Here is a 25910-nt window from a genome sequence, read left to right as displayed (position 1 = left end):
GTAATAACGACTTTTTATCTCGTTATAACGACCTTTTATCTCGTTATAACGACTTTTTATCTCGTTAAAACGACTTAAAAAAGTCGTAATAACGACTTTTTATCTCGTTAATACGACTTTTTATCTCGTTATAACGACTTTAAAAAGTCGTAATAACGACTTTTTATCTCGTTATAACGACTTTTTAACTCGTTATAACGACTTTTTATCTCGTTATAACGACTTTTATCTCGTTATAACGACATTTTATTATTTTTTTTAACATTCATATTTGACCTCACTAGGCTTTCGTAGTATGTTAATTGTATTGGTATAAGTTTAGTTTCAAATGTTGCTTCATTCCTTTCGTTTTATTTATTTATGAACACGTTAACTCCGTTTTTGATGTTTGACACCTCTGTACGTATCTCGCTTGTATATTGTCTTACTGTCACCGTATAAATCCAGTTTACTGTCAGCTGCTCACTGTCATCTGTATAGTGGTTCTGTAAGCGTACAAAGATGGAACAAATTATATATAATTATAATTCAGTGGCGGATCCAGGATTTGTTGAAAGGGGCGAAACCTTGGGGCCCCCAGTGGATCCATAAGGGAAGCCCCTGGAAGCTCTCCATCCGCGCAGGTTTTTAAAGTGTTTTAAGACATTTTATGAGGGTTTTTTTTAGTAAGATTTGACATATTTTAAGAATGATGAATAACAACAAATTCTCATTTGACAAATTCTTTTTCTATAGGTCTTATATTTTTTTTTAAATTTTGCAATTGATCACAAAAGAGGGGGCCCGGGCCAGTGTAATTAAGAAAAAGTTTTGTATCGTGTGCGTGTTAAATTGCTTACATTGTACATTTATGAAGACCACGGCGCGGCACTAGCTTATAAGCAAACAAGCAACCCCCCCCCCCCCTTCCAACCAAGTAAACCTATGCATGAATGTTTTAGTCGTGAGGTACGGTATTTATATAATAATGAGTTCATTATATACCTTTTTACTTTTCATTAATTTGGATATTTTTTATTACATGTATATATTCTATTTTTCATCACTTACTGTCAACAAATTTTAATGGGAACTACATTGTCGATGGTTTTTTTTTAAATTGTGTTCTTTTTTTAAAAAAAATTTCGGCTCCCTTGCTGAACAATCAAACAAAATCGTATTTGCCTATGCGACATAGACAGCCGGGGGGGGGGGGGGGCTACTTTAAATTCAGGACTGAAACAAAATCATGATAATCATAAAGGACAGAGCATATAACGTGCATCATATTCACTGTTAATTTCCTTCCTTTCAATTCAATTTTTGACATGCTCCCAAAAAAGTAGGGGGAGGGTTCTACCTTAATTTTACTTTTTTATGCACATTTAAAAAAAAATGTCTGCTGCGAGAAAAAGGTTGGGGGGGGGGGGTACCGAAATTAAGAAATTGAGTTAATTTATGCGCAATATATAAATTATCGTTTGTTTTTACTCGATTTATCAAAAAAACAACAACACAACAACATATAATGACTACTTTTTCTATATATGCTGACTTGTTTGCGCAGTTTATATAATCTATATGTGTAGTTAACCTTCCTTGCAAAAAATAGGCTACAATGTGTTCCAAGTGCACGTGACTCGACAGCTGTCGTGACCCGACCTGGCCTGTGATTATGATCCATGGCTAGGCAGTGGGTCAGAACTTTTAGAAATTAAATTATGATTTTGTACCACGTGTGTCCTATTCATAATATAGTTTTTTTAATTAAATGATATTCTGAATGACTTTATTCAGTATTCACGTGTTGTGAACACGAGACTTCTCCTAGACACGTGGTTTTAAAAATAGTTCTAACATGCGAACGACCGATAACTCTGCATATGCAGAAGTTGTATATTGCGTAAGTATGCCAAATTGCGCAGCAAATTATGCATGTACTGTCTTCCACTATACTGTGTATTTCTATGCATAAAATAATTTTCATGTTCGTTTCTTTTCTTTTGATGCTTCAGGTATCAATTAACAAGATTAAGTTATCGCACGAGTGAACGTGCCTGGCTTATTTTCGAATCGTACACTTCCGGCGGCCATCGGGTTTTGCCATTTGGAATGTAAATAAGGCAGTGAAAACATCAACAGCATTACATCGCTAACACGATGGGTTCAAACCCTGTACCAGCGTTTTTGACCAAGTTATGGGCACTTGTTGAAAATCCAACATGTGACGACCTTATTTGTTGGGACGAAGTAAGTTATTCTTTGGAATGTAGATGCTAAACAAAACGAGCTAAAATTTAGATTTGCTTCAAATCAAATTTTATTTCGTATTTTATGAAAAAAAGCATCAGTTTATGATTTTGGTCGTTTTTGCTTACACTGTAGAGATTTATAATCAGTTAAAATGTTATATAATAGGCCCTAACTTACTAAGTTAAAACCTAACTATGTTTGGCAGATTTTTTTGTTGACAAAGAACTTATAGCTTGCAGCAATATTAATTAGGAACAAGGACCTGTGGAAGGTGTTCACTGATAAATCATATGTCATATTATATGCATGGGAAAACCAACAAAATAATTTACAAACAACTGAGATCAGAATGTCTTGTCACAACAAATTTACCTCAGTAAAATTATTGAATTTCGATTTATCGCAAATCTTGCTATAGAAAGTATACACAACAAACAAAATTGTAATGTGTTCAGTGACACTTTCAAATTGGTTTGTATTACAATTGCAATAAGCAACAAAAATTCTGATTTGCATGACATCAGGGTTGTCTCTAAGACCTGGGGGTGGGAAAGTCCCCTGCCTATAATGCCTTAATTACCTGACTGTTATTGCATTTCAAATGGAATGTAGCTATAAGCAAGACCCCCTGACCCCCCTTTTACTTTTTCATTCTTCCTTCTACTTCAATTTTTAGAGACAACCCTGCAACAAAATTCCAATCAAGTGGAATCAAATATTGGAGAAAGAAAACTGAAGTCCAAAAACACCAAACAGTGCAGACAAATTGAATACCCTGTGTAAAGTGCAGTATGATAATTTGTCCGCACGGCTTGGTGTGTTATAGGACTGACAAAATCCAAAAATAAGCATTCAATGCTCATATAAATTATATTCATACTGATGTCTATATATATTTATTGTGTGGATTTCACTATCAGAAAGAGCAATTATTGAGAGAATTCTTGGCTAAACATAGCAGTAATACAGAGAATATGTATTTGTCCTGACAGCTGAAAATATCAAATACCACGTAAGAGTAGACAGGTATCAAATCAACCAAATAAACTGTTTCTTTTATGTACTGCAAGTCATGATTCAACCTGTCAAACTATTACATATAACAGTGTCGTCACACTATGCATTGCTAAATCGGCTGTTTTGTATACATTCAAGCAAGATTTGCAATAATACTCATAAAACTGTAAAGAAAACTGTAAAGAAAAATATTATGGGTCATGGAATAAATCATTGAAACCTTCATTTCAATAACAGGGACATGCACACTTTCAAACAGGATTGATAGAAATTAACATGTACCCAAAAGTAGAACATATATATGATATCAATATAAGTATTCCATCTTGGAATAGGTTAAGAGGAATATATGATGTAAATAATAAAACATTATCCTTGATTTCTTAGACAGTAGACATTTGTGGTTCTTATTGACATTATTATTGATGTAGACAGAGAAATTTTTACATGAATAAAATGGTGTAAAGGCTCATGGAAAACGAGAATGCTAATCATGTAAATATATACCATTTTAAATTGATGGTTTTTTTAATTGAATTTTAGGAAATGCTTACATCAGTTAAGATCTGTTTATTAACTTTATATTGCATTCCCACCTAAAATGTTTTCCATACCAGATAAGTCTTGCCATGTATCGCTGTAAAATTAGAAGCAAATTTGTATCTCATTTATTGTTTGTGCCACAATTAAGTTTAAGCTTGATTTTACGATTCAATTATTTGTACACCAGTCCACAGACATGAAAAATAATAATAAATTTTCAGGTAACCTGAATAAACTCGGGTGACCTATTGCTATCTGTTTTTGTGTCGTTCGTCCTGCGTTAACAATTTTACATTTTTAACTTCTTCTTAAAAACTAAAAGGCTAATTGTTACCATTTTTGGTGTGAGGCATCTCTATAGTAAGAGGAATGTAAATTGTGAAATTTATGGCTCTACCACCCCAGGGGCGCCACAGGTGGGGCCAAATATGCAAAAAAAAAAGCCAAATTTTCAAAAATCTTCTTCTCTACTTCCACACATGTGAGGAAAAAACTGGTTGCATAGTTATAATGTACATGAAGCCCTCTACCAATATTGTGAAATTCATGACCCCCGTGTCAGGGGTTCAGGCTCTAGGGTGGGGCCAAAATGGCCATATAGTAAAAATGTATTAAATCTTATAAAAAATCTTCTTCTTTACTCCCACACTTGTAGGCAAAAAACTGAATACATGGTTATGATGTCCACTTACTCCTCTACCTAAATTGTGAAATTCATGGCCCCTGGGTTTCAGGACATGGAGGGGGGGTGGGGGAGGGAGGCAATATGGCAATATACCCAGTAGTGTTAATGCATATATAATGTTTAAAAATCTTCTTCTCTATTCTCACACATCTGTATGAAAAACTGACTTCATAATTAAGGTATGTTTACCAGGAAGTCCTCTACTAAAATTTTAAATTTCATGTCCCCTGGAATATGGGTTTTGACTCTAGGGCAGGGCCAAAATGGACGTATAGGTGTTAATGCATATAATGTTTAAAAATGATCTTAACTCCCACACACCTGAAAGGAAAACTGAATTCATGATTTTGTAGACCAGATCTTTAAGTTTTTCGCCAAAATTATAGGTTTCATGGTTCTTTTTGAAAGATTTCAGACAAGGAGGTGGTCGTCATTACAGATTTATAATTTTCTTACTCCAGAATGAAACCAAATTAAATGCAGAGACTCCTCGACTAGTTTGTGTATGGGTTATACGCTACTCAGGTGACCGTTTAAGGCCAATTGGCCTCTCGTTGATATTAGCAGCATTCTTAATAAATTGTTCATTGAAGAATTAAACGTGGCTTCAAGTTTCATCTGGTATTTTTTAGTGTTATATAATAAGTCATGCATTTATTTTACTGGAATTTATGACACAAGTTTTTCTGTGAAATCAGTTGACTGCATAAAAATCATTGCCCCAAGGATGGGTTTCAATTTGGTGGCAGGCCCTGCCCCGTACACTTAAAAAATCCAGCCTTCATCAATTTATTTTCATTATCACACAATTAGGATTCCATCTGATTGTTGTTTGTTAGTCAAAAGTAATTTCTGTCTCAATCTATGTGTGTAATTGAATTTTGAAGATAATATCTTATAAATAAAAAGTTAAGATGATAAACAGCTGGAGAAAATATATAATCTCATAATTTATGCCAAAAATCAAACGTCATCTTTGCTTCCAACAAAATATAATCTTTTAGTTTATGAGGATTCTAACCACTGGTGTAATAAGTTAAGTTCTAAGATTCCATTTATGACTGTAGAAGATTTTTAGAATTATAGCATGATGAACAACTCACTAGACTTGTAGATGAATACCCCAAAGTTTATCCTGATTTGACCTTTCAGTACTATACCGTAACTGGGTCATGAAACATTATGTTTTACCTCATTGATATGTGGAAATGGTGGGAAGCCTTTGGGCATTGACTTTTTTGCACTTCACTAAAATACACATGAATAAATAGGTGACTGACTAACTGTACTAGAAATATTTGTTATGATTATTAACCCTATTATCTGAAACTATAGTGCCATGGGAAACATCAACCCTTTTGTACTAAAGAAGGTAAACAGAGAATATCTGTTTAAATTACATGAACCACAGAAACAAGTTGTTTATGACTATGGATAAGAATGGAGTTTCTGCAATATATGTATCTTATACATTGATTCATTGCCTAAAACTTTTTGTTATATTGAAAACATAATGAATATAAATAAAGAATTCAAATTCTGATTATAAAAGAAGAAGGTTTGAAATTACAAACATATCAAACATAATTGTTTAGTGCTGAATATTGACGTAGCCAATTTATATTATATACAAATTCAATATGTTTATAAATTGTAATACATTAGGAATACATACTTTTCTTCATTATACAGTTGAAATATGCATTGCTGTTTTGAATTGATGAGTGGTTATTTAGTTGATATTTACATGTCTAGTCACCAGTTAGACCACATAAAGCGGTATGGGATTTGTGCAAATTTCACAATGTTTAATGATGATTAAATCCATAACTTGGATAAACGTATAGGCTATAGCATGTTCTCAATAAGGGATAGAATCCAGACTACACAGCTGAATGGATTACAGATTAAGTTCTCAGATATCTCGCTTTTGTTCTGCAATAGTTTATTTTTATTTTTTTTTGTCAGCTAGGTAAACAAATAGGGTTTCTAGAAACTTCAACTTCTGTTTGAATTTAAAGCTATAAATAGATATCAAGGTCAAGCTATTTAAGCCACTCACCAAAGAATCATGTCATTGTTTTCATCTTGTGTGCGTTGATATTAATTTTTAATAAAAATTTTGTTTTTTGACTAATTTTCCAGTTCAGTAGGTTCTAAAATTAAAAAAAACCCAAACAAAACATTTTTTTTTATTAAAATTACTACCAGTATTGCTTTTTGTTTATATTTGATAGACATATATGTACAAAATGATATCTTGGTCTTTTGCAGTCAGGAAAAAGCTTTCATGTGTTCGATCAGGGGAGATTTGCAAAGGAGATCCTGCCTCTTTATTTCAAGCACAGCAACATCGCCAGTTTTATCAGGCAGTTGAATATGTGTAAGTGGGCGTTATCATTCAGATATCAGTAACAGTACCAAGAAAAGATGACTGCACAAGGACACAGTTCTCTCAGTTGGGAAAGACTGAAATGAGTTTGCATTGCTGCCAGAAATTTTAGCACTATGTACCTTAGCAAAGCAAATCAATGTGCCTGACAACCCAAATCATTCATTATTGATCATATATGACACAAATTGTGTTCCTCAAGGATTTTATCTTATTCATCAAAAACACGTTTTTTTTTTTATTTGGCTTCATGCCTCTGAACCAGCTACAATCTTTGCTTCATTTGAGATTAATACTCTACAAAAAAAAATTCGGACTTACGGTAATTCATTTTAGGTTATTGGGCCATTAATTAGGTCATGGATGAACCTATAAAACACCTTAGATAGAGACTCTTTACTTGGTTGTCAACAATTTCAAGGTTTTTGAGAAAATCTTAGATCAAGGTTGAATGGTCAGGATTGATTTATTGGTCAGTGTACAGCACAAACATGGTGTGGGGCAAATTTTGAAGCAAATACATCTTGTTCCTATCTTTTTAGATGGTTTCAGGAAAGTGACCAACATAGAACAAGGTCTGAAAACAGAGAAGGATGACCTGGAATTCCAACATCCATATTTTCAGAAAGACCAGGAGCAGTTGCTTGAACACATCAAAAGAAAAATCACTCATGTAAATTTGATACTTCGTTTACTTTTCTTGAAAAGCTGTGTAAATTATTTATATGAATTTGCATGCTAGACACTTTACATTTGTAGGAAATTAATGTATTATAGGCATAATCTGGGAAAACAAACTCTTTTAATGAAAATGTTTTTGGTATTATGAAACTCAGAGCTAATTAATGTCTGAAAGAAGTGTTTTAAAACTAGTTGAAAATGTTTTAAATCTTTGGATGCGCAGCTTCAGGTAATATTGTCAACGAGCCAAAATTATATCATGCAGCTTAAATTTAACATGATGCAATTTTTTTTAGTTTTTCATAAGTTTTGAGAATATTCAGAGTGGACAATGACATGTTTGCAGAAATTTTTCAAGTGACATACATTGTTAAAAGTATCGGACTCCACTATTCAATTTCATTACGTGCGATCAATTTCCCTATACATGGAAAGTTTACCTGTGCATATAATGTTGATGTATTTGAATTATTAGGGTTTATATAGGCTTTGCCTGATGCCCAATTCTAAAATATGTTTAAATTAATTAAATTTAATTATTATGAGTATGAACATTAATTAGCCACTTACGATTGAGCACAATTTTTCTGAAGACCTTTTTACAGTAAGGCATGTACTAAGAATTGTTTGGGTGGGGAGATTTTTTTTAAAGAATTCCAGGCCTTGTAAATTTTTGCCTTGACCCATTAACTTATTTGAATTTTTTTAAAAGGAGACTCTTAAACTATGGTTTTCTTTTAATTCTTAAAAACCTTCAATTTTGTTTTGTCTTTTTCCTCACCTCCCCCTTTTTGTTTCTCTTTTCATCTAACTGTCTGTCTTTCTTGGTTGTGCATTAAATTCAAATATATGCCACTTTACTAAATCAGGAGAAAAAGTAACATCATTTGTATGGTCTATGCATGCATTACAAACACATAGCTCAAGTGAAACGAACAGTAAACACTGGGTCTTTGTAAGAAATACAACACTTCAGCCATGATTTTTTAATGCTGCAATCTGTTCAGTGAGCTGATGCCTGTGAGTGCATCTCAGAATTCCTTACATGTATATCACACTAATTTTTCCTTGTGTTCATGAGCGAATGCCCTTTTAATCAGGCCTTAGATGTAACAAACATGAAGGATGTTATTAAAAATATTTCTTGATTAGATTAATGAACTTGAATTTTCATTTTGATTTTGGCATAGATTTAATAGCATGTTCTTTTGTTCATACGGAATATGATGGACTGAATATTTTGTCAAAAAATTAATATTTCCTTTGATTTAATTGCACAGCATGTACCTGCACACCCCCAAATCAAAGTGGAGCCTATTCAAACAGTGAGCGTGCCCACAGAAGACCTCAGTAGGATGGTTTCAGAGGTCAACCAGGTCAAAAGCAAGCAGGACATGATGAACAACAAACTAGAAACAATGAAAAAGTAAATCAAACTTCTTTTTCTCCTGTACTGGGTCAGAGACCATTATTAAGCTACAAGTATACAATACACTAGATAACGAGACCCTGACTAAGGTAGATCTTTGAATTCTGAAACAACTAGAATCCATTGGAAAGTACCTGGGTATAAACAATACTTCAATTTATCAAAATATGATTATTCAACCATTGTCCTAGGCATGATTTATTCTTGAGTTTGCAAGGCTCTTTACTACTCTTTACTGCTCAGAAGACAGAAGATCACAAAAATATTAACTGACGAGTCTCAAGCTAAAAATTAGTTTATTAATAGGTAGAGGCTGTATATTACTATTAAGAGAAAAATAGATAATGTCAGGTGCCTTCGAGTCTGATGGGAAAGGATCATACATATTTGTTGTTGTATGCAATGATGGACTGTAAACAGCATTATAGCTAAAAAAATTTAAGAAAACAAATTTCCAAATACCAAAAGTGATCAACTGTATCTTTAAAAAGTTCAATAACAATTATGATTTTTTATTCAGATTTGAAAGATATTGTATTAATCATTTTAAAGTTTAAAGTATTCCATATGGAATTTACTGACCATGTATAAACCATATTAGGTCAACTACAAACCATGTAACAATTATATCTTACTGACTGCCTTTGTTTTAATGATAAAAAGTAAATGAAACAATGAAAATCAAACTTTAATAACAATGTTACAAGTTTTAATTTGAATACGAAACCTGACGTCATAATACTCTAAAAAGACATCATAATGCTCAAGGAGAGATATATTTCGTACTGACTATGTATGGGATATACATGGTCTCCACATGACTGCTGTTAACCAATGATTTCCTTACAATTTAGCAGGCGGTAAGATATTGGGACATATTTTAGCTGGTAAATCCAGTATGAACATGCATGTATGAACGAAGAAAATTTTGCATTACAGAGAAAATGAAGTCTTGTGGCGAGAGGTTGCATCTCTAAGACAAAAACATATGAAACAAACACAGATTGTAAACAAAGTAAGGTTTATCGTCATATGCAGTGCTTATTTCTTTAAATTATTATGATGAGGATCTATATGACTGTTGTATAGAATTATCTCCTGTCTGCAGGGAAATTGAATGATACTTGCCAAATTCTACATTATGTCACAATAACCAGTGATTAAAATAAAGATTGATCAAGATGTGATATACTGACCAAAGATATTTGAAAAGGGAAAGGGAAATTTCATATCACACTTGATTTTTAGGTTTATATCACACAGGTTGGGAAATGTTCAGTATATATTTCACAGGACCGACGAAACACTGTACATTTTCTGTATAGGATATAACATAAATAAATCAAATTCAGTTAGAATTTTAATTATAAATATTCCTAGTTCATTAACACAAACCAAACATTGTATAAATATTTCACTTTTCTATTTTATCAGTTGATACAATTCCTGGTACACTTGGTCGGAGCTAACCGAGTAGCAGCTGCCAGTAAGCGAAAGATGCCTCTAATGATTGGAAATTCAACCAGTCCAAAGGTGGCTCGCTACAACAAATCTCATATACCCTTAGACATTGATTCATCCAGTTACTGTGTAGAATCGGTGAGTCTTATTCTAATTTGAAAATGCAATTACTGTAGATTCCTTATTTTACGCGAGTACTTAATTCCGCGTTTCAACGGTTTTCCAACAAATCGCGAGAACATAAAATCACGATTGCCGAAATTTTATCATAGTTTCATGTAGTTTACATATGGCTGAAAATAAAAAGAGAGATTTTAAAATTCGGGAGACGGGCTTCTCTCAATTTTACGTGGATATTAATTTCTCGCGTTTAATTAGGAATTTACAGTACACTTTTGTGCCAGTCAGCTATATTATCAGAATACACATTTAGAAGGATTTCCATCTGTTTAAGAGTTTATATTTTCTCATTGCATGGCTCAAAACTTTGAACTTGGTACCAAATACATTGTTTCAAATTTTTTTGCAGCCTGATTCCTTCAGTAATTACAGCAGTAGTAATGGTCCAGTCATACACGACATCACAGATCTTCAAGAGAACAATCAGAGGCAGAATTCAGGCGCTAAGAAGGATAGCGCTGTACTTGACCTGTCCCACCTCAATCTGCCCTCTGACATCATTACCCCGGTGTGTAGCATAACTCAATCTACTGAACTCCTGGAAAACAAAATTACACAAGTTTACATTGTCTTCTCTGTTGTCTTTAGTCTCTGGGGTATTTGCCCACCGTTAATAGCAATTGAAACTCTTCAATTGGAGCATATTGAGATCTTTTATCTTGGAACTCCTCTGGTGTCATCAGAGTCACAGTGTTATATTTAAAGTCCAATAACTCAAACTTGTTTACAATCAACTAAATCTGCATTGGGTTGAATGTTCAGCATAGAAATATAAATTGAGAATTTTCTTTAAACTTTTCTCAAGATCAACAATGCTACAATTTTTGATATTACTATTCAAACATCCTGATACTGGGATATACTGATATCCAGTGTAGATTCAGTTTTCTTCCATACTGTAACATCTCTTCTTCCTATTTCTAGTTCAGACTTTAATAGAAGAAATATTACAACAAAAATTGAATGTTGATCAGGTTAAAAAGTTGAAAAAAAAGTGAACTGTATGTATCTATACAATGCATAAATCATGTATTGTAGGGTCACGTACCTGACACGTCAGGTGTGAAGGACGATCTGACTCTGTTCAATGGGGACTTGTTATCCGACTCGTCAACATCATCAGACCTGATGCCTAAAATGATGTCCATGTCTGACCTGGGACGGATGGGGAACGTACCAACATCTGTGAATACCAAGCCCACAAACACAGTGGCCTCTCCAGGGTAAGAAGTCAGACCGAGTCTGTCATTTGTTTCAAGAGAGCATAAGTTTTTTGGGCTGCTTTTTACTTGCACTAAATGTAGCAAGACTCATGCTTGTCAGCATGCTTTTAAAACATTAAGAAACATGGTGCTTTTCTCTATTCATATCAATTTATTTCTCACTTCATATTTCTAATAAGAATAACTTCAAATGATAATATGAAATGGAGAGGATTTTTATGTTAATAGAATATCTTACAATTTTTTGATACACAAGAACATTCAAGACAAATAAAAATTTCAAATATACATGTAATGTAGACCACAATCAGATTATTTTCCTGAAAACAATTTTGTGAAAGAGTAAAAAGTGTCTGTAGTGTTAATACATGTTTCATTATCATTATCAGCATAGTACAATTCATGCATACATTCTTTCATACACCATATGGGAGTTTTTTCTCTCTTTTACACCAGAATAAATGGCACTTGCTCTCACTCATTTTGAGGTCATTTGTTAAAACTGCTTTGTTCCCATGATTACAGTGTTACAATGTTAAAGCCAGGCAAAGATTTCCAACGCCAGAAATCTGTGTAAGTATCACCAGAGTACCCCATCAAACTTCTGTGACATTGAAAAGAAATCAGTTTTTCAATTATAATAACCTCAATTAGCATACATTTTATAAATATTTACTATTTTTTAAGGCTGATTATAAATAGATATCATGACCATATAATTATTGTTCTTTTTCCTATCTCTCATTTGCTGAATGTTTAAAACAAATTTTTAAAAATCTAAAGATAAAGTACCAATTAAGAAAAGTTTAATGTAGATATTTGTACAAGCATTTGAATTGCCATCAGTAATGCGTCCTTTAGAATTAGATGTAGACCAGGGGACTGGTATCTTTGTTAAATAGTAATTATTAGATACCCAAACCCAAATAGGTACAGGGGTGGGATACATATAGTAGTTTAGCTCTAGATGCCTTGATTTAATTACCGGTAAGATATTGCTAATCAGTAGAAGGAGAGGATAGGGTAACAGTTAAATTGGAATATTTTATTTTATGTACATTTACATTAAAGATGAGACAAAGAACTTTATTGGGAATACGATACAGATTTTTAAAAAAAATCTCTAACAATTTCCTTTTTCTGGGATGAGTTAGTATTAGAGGTACACTGGAGCTATCTGGGTGGAAACATAATGCAAAGGGAGAATACTGTAAACAGAAATTTATCTCAAAAGACTTTTAGCGATTTAGAGGAGATAAACTGGTTTGTGGTGACCAATGTTTGTGATCAAACCCTTTCAACAAAAACTCAACAGAAACCCAATTTACAATAGCTAAGTAACATGGCTTCATACATAACGGGGCAATTACTCATTACTGATATACATGTGTAACTGAAAATTTATAAATGTTTCAACTTAATACCAACTCTAAGAAAGAATACATTTTCTTATGAACAATGGTTAATTGCAAATATTTAAGACAGATAGAAGATAACAAAATTCAGTTGATATTGGACTACAATCAACATAAATGTAGATTGTCTGGAAAATAAAATACCCTATACATTTCAGTTTTGAAATAATTGTTATTAAAGAAATTAATATTTGCATTGATGAGGCTCTAGTGAAACCCACAAAATTTTCTTGCACGCAAACAAAAGTTGGTTAAAGTTTATACTCTTACTACAAAGATAAAGTGAGCAAAAGATATAAAGCCAGTGACATGCAAATAAAAAAAATCATGTGAATATATCAGGACACAATGATCTCTTCATCACTGCATGATAAACATTTACATTGTAAATGGTGAGTTCTGATCTGAATATCAACTAGGAGAGCAGTGTCATGGTACAGCTTTTTGCATTTTTGCTCTGATATCATCCACTGGTTTTGTTTTTGTTGTTGCTGTTTTGGCAGAACGTATTGAGAATAAATTTTCAGACTTTATACAGATGAAGAAAAAAGGAAGGCCAAGGATTGACTCAAACCTAGTGTGCTTGAAACCAGTTTAAGTTGTCTAACTTCAATGTCTAGTAATTGTTTACCCTTCTTTGAGATGGTTTAGAAAAGCAAGATCCTATTGCTATTAATCCAGTTGTGTTAAGTCTTGAAAGAACAATTATCTATCAGTGTGTAAAAAACTCATTTTCTGCTTCAGTATTTAAGAAATGAATTAATACTATCTGCTGGAAGTCTAAGTATTTCTTAAGAATTATTTTATACAGTAACTGATTCTGTCATTTTTCCTATTGATGTATTTTTCAGGAGTGAAATGTCCGATCACGTGGAGTCTGTAAGTTCTGACCTAGAAGGATTAAAAGACCTGCTGGCTGGATCCAACTACTTTGATCCCAACCTGTTATTAGGGGTACATTTCTATTGGTTCTTGAATGCCTTGTAATTCATTGTCAATTTTATTTTGCTTACTAGCTTGCTATTGCAGTAGTAAATGAAAATAACAAGTATATCATTAGATTTTAAAAATTGGCATATTTTTATGGATTGTTATTGTGTATAGCAAATTTTAAAGAAGAAGTAGTTACAATACAGTTGAGATGAAATGATGCGCAACAGGTTCATTATTTTGGTTTTTAGTTTGTCCGGGATTATATTGGATTTGAAATGATTAAAAAAAAGGAGTATATTATAAAATGTGGTCTTCACATTTGCAGTCTCTCAAATTGGTCAATCAAAATTTGTAACATTTAATATCAATGTATTTATTATTCCCACTTCGATGATCTTAAACAGCATTGCTTTTCATCTCTTCAAACAGTCCTTTTTTTTTTTTAAATTGATTTAAACTTTTAAAAAAAAGATATGCCATGTTTAGCAGATTGTTACCAAGAGCAGGACTAACTTGGCAATACATCTAAAATGAAATTATATATTGTTATACTTGTTATTTCTGCTTTACATTTTTTTGTTATACTGACACCAGCTTTAGTAATAATTAACGTTTCATAGCTTTCACCACACCATCATTTAAGCCCACAACCAGTTACACATACACTTGTTAACCATGTGCAACTCACTGATCTTTTATATTTATTATTTTCAATTCAGTAAATTGAAAATAATTATTTCCCCATTGTAAAATTGAAACTCTGTAGTATTTTTTGAGGTATAAGAAGGGAGATCATTATATGAAAACAGTTATTTCACAAAGAAATGTACTGGTACATGTGAAAACACAAAGTTGAACAGAATGCAGAAGGTGAAACCTGTGAAGGAAGGCATGAACTAATCATGAAATGAAAAAAATATAGGTAATAGGCCCACTATCTAATCCAATGCAAGACTGGCCATGGGTTTCCTTTGATTTCACCACACTAATCAGATTACATTCAAGTTTTCAAGGCACATACTGTAATAATCATTTTAAAGCATTTTAAAATTTTGCATAGATTGCTTTATATCAATATTGTATCGGGCTTTAAAGCATGGGAATGCTAACTGTGAAGTAAGCCACCATTGAGTTCATTATATTAACTCATTAACAATTAACACATTCACAATGCTGTTGGATAGGGTCATCGGCCTCATTTCATTGTTAACAATTGTTGCCACTTACAAACACTCCTTTTTCCTGCTTGCACAATAAAAAGACTTTTGCAGGAAGCTTTTACGATGCTAATAATTTGCAGTTTAGGTTAAACAGCAAACAAATTACTTTACAATAGAAGTTAACACTATTAAGTCACAGGACTTGTAAACAGGACCCATTTAGTCATTTGTGTTTAATTCTACTGTAATGTGTATGTTAGTACAGGCACCCCTGCGAATGTTATTGTCATTTAAATTTTAGACCACGTGGTTTTATTTGACCCTTTCAGTTTCGCAGTAAAAATCGTGCCTCGTGTTTATAGTCTATTTTATAGAATCTATAGATATAGGTACTTGTTGTCAAATATGAATTCTAGACGTTTATTGATTTTAAACTTTATCTTCATTAATTGGTGGATAAAATGTATTCTAGAAATAAATGTGACATTACAAAAAATAGTTTTTTTCTGCTGTTGCAACAATTAACATGCATAGTAGAGTTCCCCCCTAGGAATTAATTTTCGATCCGCGCCTGACCTAGTAATAACATCAATAGTGAAAGAGACTATACTATTTTATGCAGAATGTTTCTTGAAAATGGCTCGATATACAAAGTTTTTATGCAAAACATTCACCCATTATTTTTTTAAAAAACACAAGCATCAAACATGGCTATGGTTTTATTTAGCAACCCAGTGTTTATATTTTCAACGACTCTACACGTGGTTGAACACGAATGATAACTCTGTTCTGAATATCATCGTTTAATTTAAATAACTGCTAGATGGTGAAATAAGACATACATCTTAATAGATTTTGATGTTTTAAAATAAATCAAAGTAGGATATGATATGAAAATTGACCAGTACTTACGTATTTATAGAATATTATCCGAACACTTATACTTCCGCTCGAAATTTCACGGCAACTTAACAAATCTCGGTGAAGTCTCGTGAACTTTCATTCGAGCACTTCTGGATTTATCACATACTTAGCAACGATAAAGAAAACATTCCGAACACATTCGCAGGGGTGTCAGGGCTGATAAATGTTATTCTGTGTGTCATTTTCCAAGTCTGAATATTGAGCACAGGTAGTGTTTATTGCCAACATATGAAAAACGATTCCTGTTTATTAAAAACAAACAATACCTGTCACTAGGATATGCTCCTAGCTGGTAGGACTTGGACATTAGCGCACTGTGAGGTTTAGGTCAATCAAACCTGATCAGGCTTCAAAGAAGGGAGGGCATATTGCTTTGCTGCTGTCTGTCGGTCGGTCGGTCCACCAACAGTTTCCGTTCATTTTCTTCACAGAAGATGAACGTATTGAAATGAAATTTGGTATACAGGTTTATCATGATAATATCTAGGTCAGATTTGATATTGGGTATTATCAAGCAATTTTTGACAGAGTTATGGCCCTTGGATGTAGAAAAATTCCAGTTATTTGTAGTTTCCGCTCATTTCCTTCACAGAGGATGAGTATTGGAAGGAAATTTGGTATACAGATTTATCATGATAATATCTAGGTCAAGTTCAATATTGGGTATGATCAAGCAATTTTGACAGAGTTATGGCCCTTGGACATAGGAAAATTCCAGTTATTAGTAGTTTCCACTTATTTTTTTCGCAGAGGATGAAAATATTGAAAGAAAATTTGGTATACAGGTATCATGATAATATCTAGGTCAAGTTCAATATTTGGTGCGATCGAGCAATTTTCGACAGAGTTATGGCTCTTGGACATAGAGAAATTCCAGTTATTTGCAGTTTCTGCTCATTTTCTTCGCAGAAGGTGCACATATTGATATGAAATTTAGTATACAGGTGTATCTAAATAAAATCTAGGTAAAGTTTGATAATGGGTATGATCGAGCAATTTTCAACAGAGTTATGGCTCTTGGACATAGAGAAATTCCAGTTATTTGAAGTTTCTCCTCATTTTCTTCGCAGAAGGTGCACATATCGATATGAAATTTGGTATACAGGTTTATCTAAATAATATCTAGGTCAAGTTTGATTATAGGTATGATTGAGCAGTTTTCGACAGAGTTATACTCCTTGGACTTAGAAAAATTCCAGTTATTTGCAGTTTACATTCATTTTCTCTGTGGATGTTTCCAAGGAAGGGGGCATAAGTGTTTCATAAACATCTCGTTTCATTATATAGTATACTATAGACACCATCAAATTTGGGGTTGGCATTGTGCACTAATGTCAATGCACAAGTTTTTAAAAAAGCTTATATGTATGATCATTGAATGGCATTGAAATTTTTGTTCGATGTAAGTATATCTTTGTTGTTGCTGTTGTAAGATTTTTTTATTCCTGTAAATTTTTGCTCTGTGATCATTTTCAGCTGTTTAGTCCTGACATGGAACACATTCCTACGGGAAGTTCAGTAAGTCGGCATTAGAACAGCTGGACTTCAGCCATTTACCTTGAGAATATGGGATAAATGGCTGCTTCTCTACAAATCTCAAAGAGAAATTTTCATTACAATACAAAGCAGAACACACTGAATAGTTGATGAAAATATTTTGAATGTGTTTTCTTTATTTAACAACATGATAAATGCAACGCTTGCTGTGTAAAAACGTTTCTTCATCTTTAATAGTAAATTTTAACAAGTCATCCTTCACCAACATGTTTCAGTATAACCACATCACAGGTCACATCATATGACCTAGCTGTAATTTTTTGTGATATAAATTTGTTGTCATATATAAATATAATACCTTGGTGCTTTATCTTTCATTTAATAATAGTACATAGCATTAATTTTAATCTGATGAAATATATCTTCCATTAACAATACCTAATGAATTATCACTTAATAAAGTTTTTTATTTTATAAACCACAGTTAGCTTTGTATCAGTAGCTATTGCTTTATGGTATATGAGTATCAACAATTTTAAATCCATTAAAATTTTTTATTTACATAAAAACAGTTACAAAGCTTTGAATTTTATTTTTTTCATTGCATATTATATGAATTAATTGCTAACAGATTGCAGACACAATATACATTTGAAAATTTGAAGAAGAAAAAAAGGAAATCTTGAGAAGAAAAAAAATGGTATAAGGTGTTTCAATGTCGTTTAAAATTCTTCATTCTTCTTCAGCTGTTCAATGCAGATGGAAGTATAAATACTGCAGGAGATTCTGTAAGTTATGAAATAGTGAAAATTTAAAGAATAAAAAGCACACCCATTGTAGTCTAATCAGTGGTCAAATCTATAATAAATCAAAATTTCGCTGTGTTATAAGGAGAAAGGACTATGTGCGGTATTATGCATTTTTTGCCCCCAAAATTAAAGTTTTATAACAAGCTTTAAAAATAAGATGGATGATAGTTTAAATCGTATTGAAAATAAAGGTGTAAAAGTTTATCACCAGTGACATCATAATGTAGAAATGACATCATGAAGATTGCCTTATTTTGATAAATTGATGTTTTGTAGCAAAATGTGGGTGTTTTCCGATGGTTTTTCGACTGGGAAACATTGAGTGCAGGCTTGTTCAAGTACCATTTTTTAGTACATGTATAATGTGTATAATTATCTGAAGAAAAACATATGTTAAAATGGTACTTGCGCAGACCTGCGCTCTATATTTCCGAATGCAAAATATAAAGCAAAAATGAGAATATTTTCCTTTGTTTACACATTTGTGAGAATTAGGTCATTTAGATGATGTCATAGATAAACAGCGAATGCGCAATGACGACTAGAATCAAGATTAAAGTGATAGGCGTCCACTGTACCATGATTTATGAAGATTTGATATTTATATGATATCATTTAAAAATTGGTTAAAAAATTGGGGGGCAGATATTTGACCAAACTGCACATAATCCATAGATATTGAAAAAGAAATTTATCGAAAGAACTATATCTATCCTCTCCCTTCCCTTTAATTTTTTTCCAAACAAATTCTGCATTGTATATCAATATATAGAATAACTTGAATAAGTAATTATCAATAAAAAATTTTCGTAGAAATTTATTAAATTTTGATATATAAAGTGCTGCAGTTTGTTGGCATATGATTTATTGGAAGACTAATTCAATAGGTAATATTAATTGTTTTGCTTTTTTGATGAATTTTAGATGCTTGCTGGATTGGACAGTTTCAAGACAGATGATGGATCAAATTCTGGTAAATCCATAACTTATAGTTGTACTTAGTTTAGGAATAATGAACAGAGACTTCAATACTGGTAAAAAAAATTATATTTCTACTGTCAAACTGTAAAGATTGTTTGAAACCAAGGTTAGATTCAGTATTGCTAGTACATTGAATTGCTTGTTTTACTTTGAAGACCGACTAAAGATACCAGTATCAACTTTATTGTATATATGTAAAATTGCAATTTTTAATCAATTAAGATGTTTAAAATTTGACAGGACCTCTAGTCCATTACAAACAAGGAGATGAAGAAATTCCTGACCTCTTTGACCTTGCAGAAATGTCCAAGGACGAGCATGAGGACGAAGCCTCCAAGATCTCCTTGGATCAAATCAACAAATCAAAAGCTCTGGACACACCCCTACCCATCCAGATCTCCGCAGACGACCTGGATTAATGTATTCACTCATTCATGTACTCAAAAGTATGCATTCTAATTATTTTTTGTGAAAAATGTGCATCTTATTTATTAGAGAAGGGCTTTTGGTCTATACAAAAGTGTGCAGGCCATGTATTTTTAAGATGTCCTGATTGATTGTATGGGAGTTCTTCTTTCCATTTTTGAGAGGGAGAGGAGAGAAAGATATTCATTACACACTAATATATCCGAACCTCATTCAAGCAAGTAAATTATTGAATGTGCACAGTTAAATCATATATTGTATATGACCCATTATGAAGAATGCATTTGTCAAAACGCATTAAACACAAAAAAAACATATACAGTAAATTGTTGCGTTGCATTGTAAATAAAAAAGCTTTGAGGAGTGTTGTATTGAATTTAGTGGTTTCTTTGTTTCGTTATTGGAGACTGATTGCACCATCAATAACACACGTAGAAAAGTACATGTTATATACAGGTTAAGGACTTGGCCCTTGTGAAGTTTACTACTTATGATGATATTTGTATGGCGTGCCATGTTGTTGATCATCAAGTTTAGTTTGAGTTTGTTAGAGGACATTTACTTACCGGTACTGATAAGAGTAAGTAAATGTTTTACATTTTCTGTTAGGTCTTTGGTTTGTTGAACATATTTTGAAATAATGCTTACAATGCAGTGTGGAAAAATAGCAAGAAAAACAGATGAAGGGATTAACTTTGTTTTGTTTCATTTTGTTGTATTATATTATTATTGTTAATGGTAGGAAGTCTGCTACAACCCATCTGCATAATTGTCCTCAGAGCATAATTAAATAGATATCTGTGTAACAATCACATCATTGTAAATATAAACCCTGGTGACTTCATTGTATTGTGATATTATACACGGCCATAATTTAGTGGGGCTAATTCAGGTATTTAATGGACAGTTACAAACTAGAGTTACCTCTCTTTTATTAGTTTTTGATTTCCCCACAATACTTTATCAAGTTTCTTCGGAGAGTGTAGTAGGATAAAGCTCTGTTTCTATTTAAATAAAAAACAATTGAGTTAATTATAATGTATTCATTTGCATGCAGTGATACATTCGAATTTTTATGTTATTTGTGAACCGTTTCATTGGAAAATAATTGCACAGTATTTTTATACAAAATATTAAATAAATGAAACTTGGCAAGTTGGCATGTTTGTTTTTAGTGAAACAAAATCATGGTAGCTTAAGAATGTTGTCCAGTTACTTTATTGTACATTAAATATGTTTAAGATAACCTAATAAAATTGAATTGGTTATAGTTATGAAAGAAATAAAAATCTGAAAAGTTTGTTCTTTTTATTGTTTGTTATTAACTAGTTAGTATGAAAGCTGACCCACTTTTAGTTCGTTTTCTTCATTACACAACTTGGTTGTATAGGAAATAGAGAATATGGCATTTTAATCTAAAGGTGTCAATTGTATTTAAAAGAATTTGATCATGCTCTTTCCATTAAACACTTTTTTTGAAAGTTCCTCGGTGATTTGGGTATCGTTTTACAGAACCCTGTCTACACGATCGCTATTACCGGTATACATTTTTTGTTATCTGACATTGGATGATGCTGAAATGTCCTATTTCCTAGTAAAATCTCATTTACTAAAGAGCTTCTACAAATGTATTATAGTTGACAGTAATTTTTAAATTGGCACTGTAATAAAATTTCACTAACTTGATACATTGAATTTTGAGATCAAAATTATGACAGACATTCTAATGAAAAGTACACACCAAACCAAACAGGTCCCTCATGAAAAATAAACCATCGTGAGTTAGGATAGGAAATATACGTATTGCGTAGCCCGTGGCAGACATTGCTAGGCAGACTGCATTAATTTCTCCAATTACATTTCATTTAGAACAAAAACGGAGTCTCTAATAAAAACTCGCAGCAGCATTGCCACCTTCATTGACAATGAAGTGATTGCGGCTGGAGCCAGACGGACGATATGCTGGTGTAATACTTTTAACATTGTTTAATACAGGCCAGAAATCAGGAAATGCTAGAGTACTACGATAGCAAGAGGGAGTACGATTTCGTTGTATATGGTGGTGCATGCGTTAAGCGAAGGTAAAAATCTGGAGAGATCTTGCCAACCACTCTAGATACATTGTTGCTTAGGCATTTCCTATTCTGGGCTGAAGGGGCGACCGTATTTCAAACACTATGTCGTACCACATGATCTCCTTTTTATGCTATTCAGGCACGTAACATGGGGGGGGGGGGGGCGCTTGCCCCCCACTTTTTTGCGCAGTAAAGATTTTTTCTTAAATTTACAGACAAAAAATTGAATTAAGATGGAATTGCCCCCCCCCCCCACTTTTCTGTGACTATTGAAAAATTGAATTGAAAATAAGGAAATAATGCACCCCCTCCCCCCACGGATTAGGATTTTCAGGATTTTGGAAAGTAACCTTTTTCATTTTTTTTCTTTCTTTCTTTTTTTTTTTGGTTTGTCAATTTTTTTTGGAAGAGTCTGACCCCCCTTACTTTCAAAAACGATGCTACGTGCGTGCTATCAAACTGTAAAGGTAAAAAGATCATTAAGATTTAAATTTCGGATCAAAAACGTTATTTACAAGCATCAGATCATTGAATAGAATTAAGATTCATCAATTGTTTTATTGCGTAACTAAAGATCCCTGAAGGTTCAACTTTCAAACGTAATTTAAAGAAACTTATGACAGGGTAAAACCAATACATTTCGCACATATTAACGCATATGTAAATCGTCGAATTACATCTTTTTAAAAAATTTCAAATTTCAAGTTTAGACACTTTTGGTGTAGACACGTATAAGTTAACCGTTTACCACTAGGTGCAAATTTCCTCACAGCCAATCAATATGCTCGTTTACGAAATGACGTCATTCGTATTGCCACATGTCCACCACTAACGGACGACGACCTTTGTGGCAGGGGACCATCACAAAATACGTCACCGACATTGCTTTGAAAAGAACTTGATTATTTCCCTCATTTTTCATATTTATGCCTATATAGAAATATGTCAGACTCTCCTTGAATGTTCGCGTTGGAAGAGTGCACTACATTAATTAAGGATTGCTTCAGAATGACGTACTACTTGACCAATGCCGACGTAGGACATTATCAATTCACCTTTTTAAATTGTCAATTGTATAATGGACCTCTGACGTTTAATTATTTTGAATTGTGCAAGTGAATTAAAAAAAATTAAACCCCCGGCATTTTTGTGTGTGTGTGGGGGGGGGGGGGTGCAATTCGTAACTTGAATGATTTGTCATGTGAAAACTTGGCAGTGCATTTTTGTTACATACTTTGAATGCAAATTAGTTAAGAAATGAAGTTTTATGAATATTTACCAGTGTTTGTTTTCTTTATCAGAAGTTATCATTGATTTAAAACCCTACCTAAGCAATTAAAACAAAATTTATATGAAACACCCCCCCCCCCCAAAAAAAAAATAATAAAACTAAACATCATCAGGTTGGCCAAGTAAGTCATTTGTGTGTACGATGATGTACGATGAATGATGCATAGTTCTATTATCACGATAAATGTGAAAGACGAAAATAGACTTATTTTGTCCCTATGCATAAACAAACATTTTTCTTTCCCTAAATATCGGATATCCAACCGATGAAAAGGGACAGAGACGTTGTAAATTCTTGTTGAATGCTATAGTAGCAAAATGCAAAAACCGTAACTTTTCCCATGCATACTTTTTTCAGTGTACATAAGACAATTACCGGAAAATGACCATTCCGACGGCTATAAATGATTACTTTCACGACTTGGCCATCATAATCACACACAACATTGCATGACGCTTGAAATTGCCATAGTCTTTTATTAAATTTTAACAAAAACATACGAAAATGAAGTGACAGTTGGAACACTGGTGGGCAAACATGGTGACGAAGTAATCGAATTGTCCCTTGTCCATCCTTTCTATTTATTATAGATTTAATATTCCAAAGTGCCAGAAATTAAGGAGAGTGACGCTGGATCAGGACCGTCTGTCCTTTCTGGGTGCGTTCGATAGAACACGCGTCCAAAAACGACGGAAATTAAATACCGAGGCTGTCTCGGAATTAGCCACCATTTTTGTCAATGTCTCTTCTTCTCTGCCCCCTCTTTCTGTTCTATAATTTGTTATCGGGGGAGGCAAACAATAGAAAATCAATTTGAATTAAACGGTGTTCTTAGATCTCTCTAATTCTCCCTTTTTATTCTTATAGAAAAAAGGTGTGTAACTAAGATTGCAAACACAACAATTAAGCATACAGACACGAAAAAACAGGCGGAAAGGCCTATGGGACACGTCGCTAACCCGGGTTACTGTCCATAAGATGATTTGTGTATACCAATTCACATTTTCTATAGCGTTAGACTCTGATGGTTCATGGGATAATCGAATTTAGTACATATATATTAAATCTCTATCATAAACAAAAGAAATTCCAAGCATTTGTGAATTTCAAAGCTTTTTTTTTTCTCCTCAAAAGAGTGGTTCCGAAGCATTAGATAAAAATGTGTAAAGAATTAATTTTTAAAAAAGCGACGACGACGACGACAAACGCCAGACAGAGTTTTTGATTAAACTGAAAATTGAATTGATTTCAATACATGTTTAACCTGCGAATTTACAGATAACGTCTTTGTTGATCACATTCCATGTGGATGACTGATGGAATATAACTGTCTTGCCTGTGCCTTTTTTTTTTTAAAGAATCAAGTAGATACGTCGTGTATATCTCAGGAATTCTTGTACAAGTTATTCTTTGATTTGACCAATCAACAGTTAACATGCACTCCAGTGCATTTAGTTCTCGGGGTCTTTTGTATCCCTTTAAAGGACAGAGAGAGAGAGAACGCACGCGCTTCTATTAAACCCACCGGAATTCTCCATGGGTGGGGCATCCCAGAAGTGACCCTTACGTAACCACATTTCAGAGATGTTCTTTGAAATCCGGCCGATCAAATATGACAGAAATGTTAAACAGGTCTGTTTGTCAAGACGACGTGACTGGCCTCATGTTCTGATTCTTGCAGTAGTGCAATCTAGCTGTGAGCTTAAAAACTATTGAAATCTGCAATGATGTAATTTAGATGATGCAATATATTTTAAAAGCAATCAATTATTGAATTTGTAAGTTGTCAAAGAGAATGATGTTTAAATATTTATAAAAAGCTTTATTTTTTTTCTTGAAGAGAGTGGGGTTTGGGGACAAAAAAAAAGACTAAAGAAATATATATTATATATTTAAAATAAGAAATTAAATACTAGTAACTGAAAACAAAGAGAAATATTAATTTTATAACAATTAATCAATTGATAATTCAACAATACTGTAAATGAATCAATCATAAAGACGATGGTCGAAACATTTTAAAATGCCTGAAAGCAATTGGCTAGTTGTCCGACGTAAAAATAAAAATCCTTTAGAGACTTGGTGCATGTAACTCATGCACATTTCTGAGCTCTTCATGTACCAGATTTGTGTATGGAAAAAAATCTGTATAAACTTTTTGAAAGAGAAAAAGGCAAGAATTATAAAAGAGTTTCGTGAAAATTAACTTAAGCCTCCATTTTTCATCATAACAAGATGTCATTCGGATTCTTCGCGTAAAATGTGAAGAAGAAATATATCGACTAAGCAAAGTTCTCCATCACTAAATAAATGGCATTAGGTCTCTCTCCGGGGACCGCGTTTTGACATACGTACCTAATCAATCTGATGTTTAATGAAATTGTACTTCGAAATTTAGAGAAAAAGAATATTTTCTATTTTCTCAATGCACGTCAGCAAGAGTGCGTTTGTGCTTTTTTTAATACACTTTTCAATCAAATGTCAAAGAAAAGAGAAAATGAAAAATTACAAAAATTCACAGCATATCTTCGAGGTTTTATTAGTCAGAATAACGCT

At 32.9% G+C, this 25910-nt stretch overlaps 1 protein-coding gene across 4 annotated transcripts; it reads left to right on the top strand.

Moving 5' to 3' along the window:
- The first annotated feature begins 1732 nt into the window (after nt 1–1732).
- LOC128188114 (heat shock factor protein-like) lies at nt 1733–21288 on the top strand. Of its 4 annotated transcripts, XM_052858961.1 has the most exons (14): nt 1733–1882; nt 1995–2229; nt 6752–6860; nt 7412–7542; nt 8831–8976; nt 9919–9994; nt 10414–10578; nt 10970–11128; nt 11659–11843; nt 12369–12416; nt 14110–14212; nt 18519–18560; nt 19506–19554; nt 19803–21288. In XM_052858961.1, exons 2-14 carry the CDS (start codon nt 2140–2142, stop codon nt 19979–19981), a joined length of 1482 nt encoding a protein of 493 aa, XP_052714921.1. In that variant the 5' UTR covers nt 1733–1882; nt 1995–2139; the 3' UTR covers nt 19982–21288. The 4 variants fall into 4 exon arrangements, with proteins under 4 accessions (XP_052714921.1, XP_052714923.1, XP_052714922.1 ...); XM_052858963.1 differs by lacking the exon at nt 12369–12416; XM_052858962.1 differs by lacking the exon at nt 18519–18560.
- The last annotated feature ends 4622 nt before the right edge of the window (nt 21289–25910 follow it).

The sequence above is a fragment of the Crassostrea angulata genome, chromosome 6 (assembly GCF_025612915.1).
Source record: "Crassostrea angulata isolate pt1a10 chromosome 6, ASM2561291v2, whole genome shotgun sequence".
In the NCBI taxonomy this organism is placed as follows: Eukaryota; Metazoa; Mollusca; class Bivalvia; order Ostreida; family Ostreidae; genus Magallana; species Magallana angulata.
Note: the sequence above shows the minus strand (reverse complement) of the source record. Positions and strands in the feature narration are given on the sequence as shown.

Excerpts from the sequence above, each read along its gene's own strand:
- LOC128188114 (XM_052858961.1), top strand. The coding sequence starts at position 2,140 with ATGGGTTCAAACCCTGTACCAGCGTTTTTGACCAAGTTATGGGCACTT. Across the intron at positions 9,995-10,413 it reads AAACACAGATTGTAAACAAA|TTGATACAATTCCTGGTACA; the intron begins GTAAGGTTTATC and ends CTATTTTATCAG. Across the intron at positions 14,213-18,518 it reads ATCCCAACCTGTTATTAGGG|CTGTTCAATGCAGATGGAAG; the intron begins GTACATTTCTAT and ends ATTCTTCTTCAG.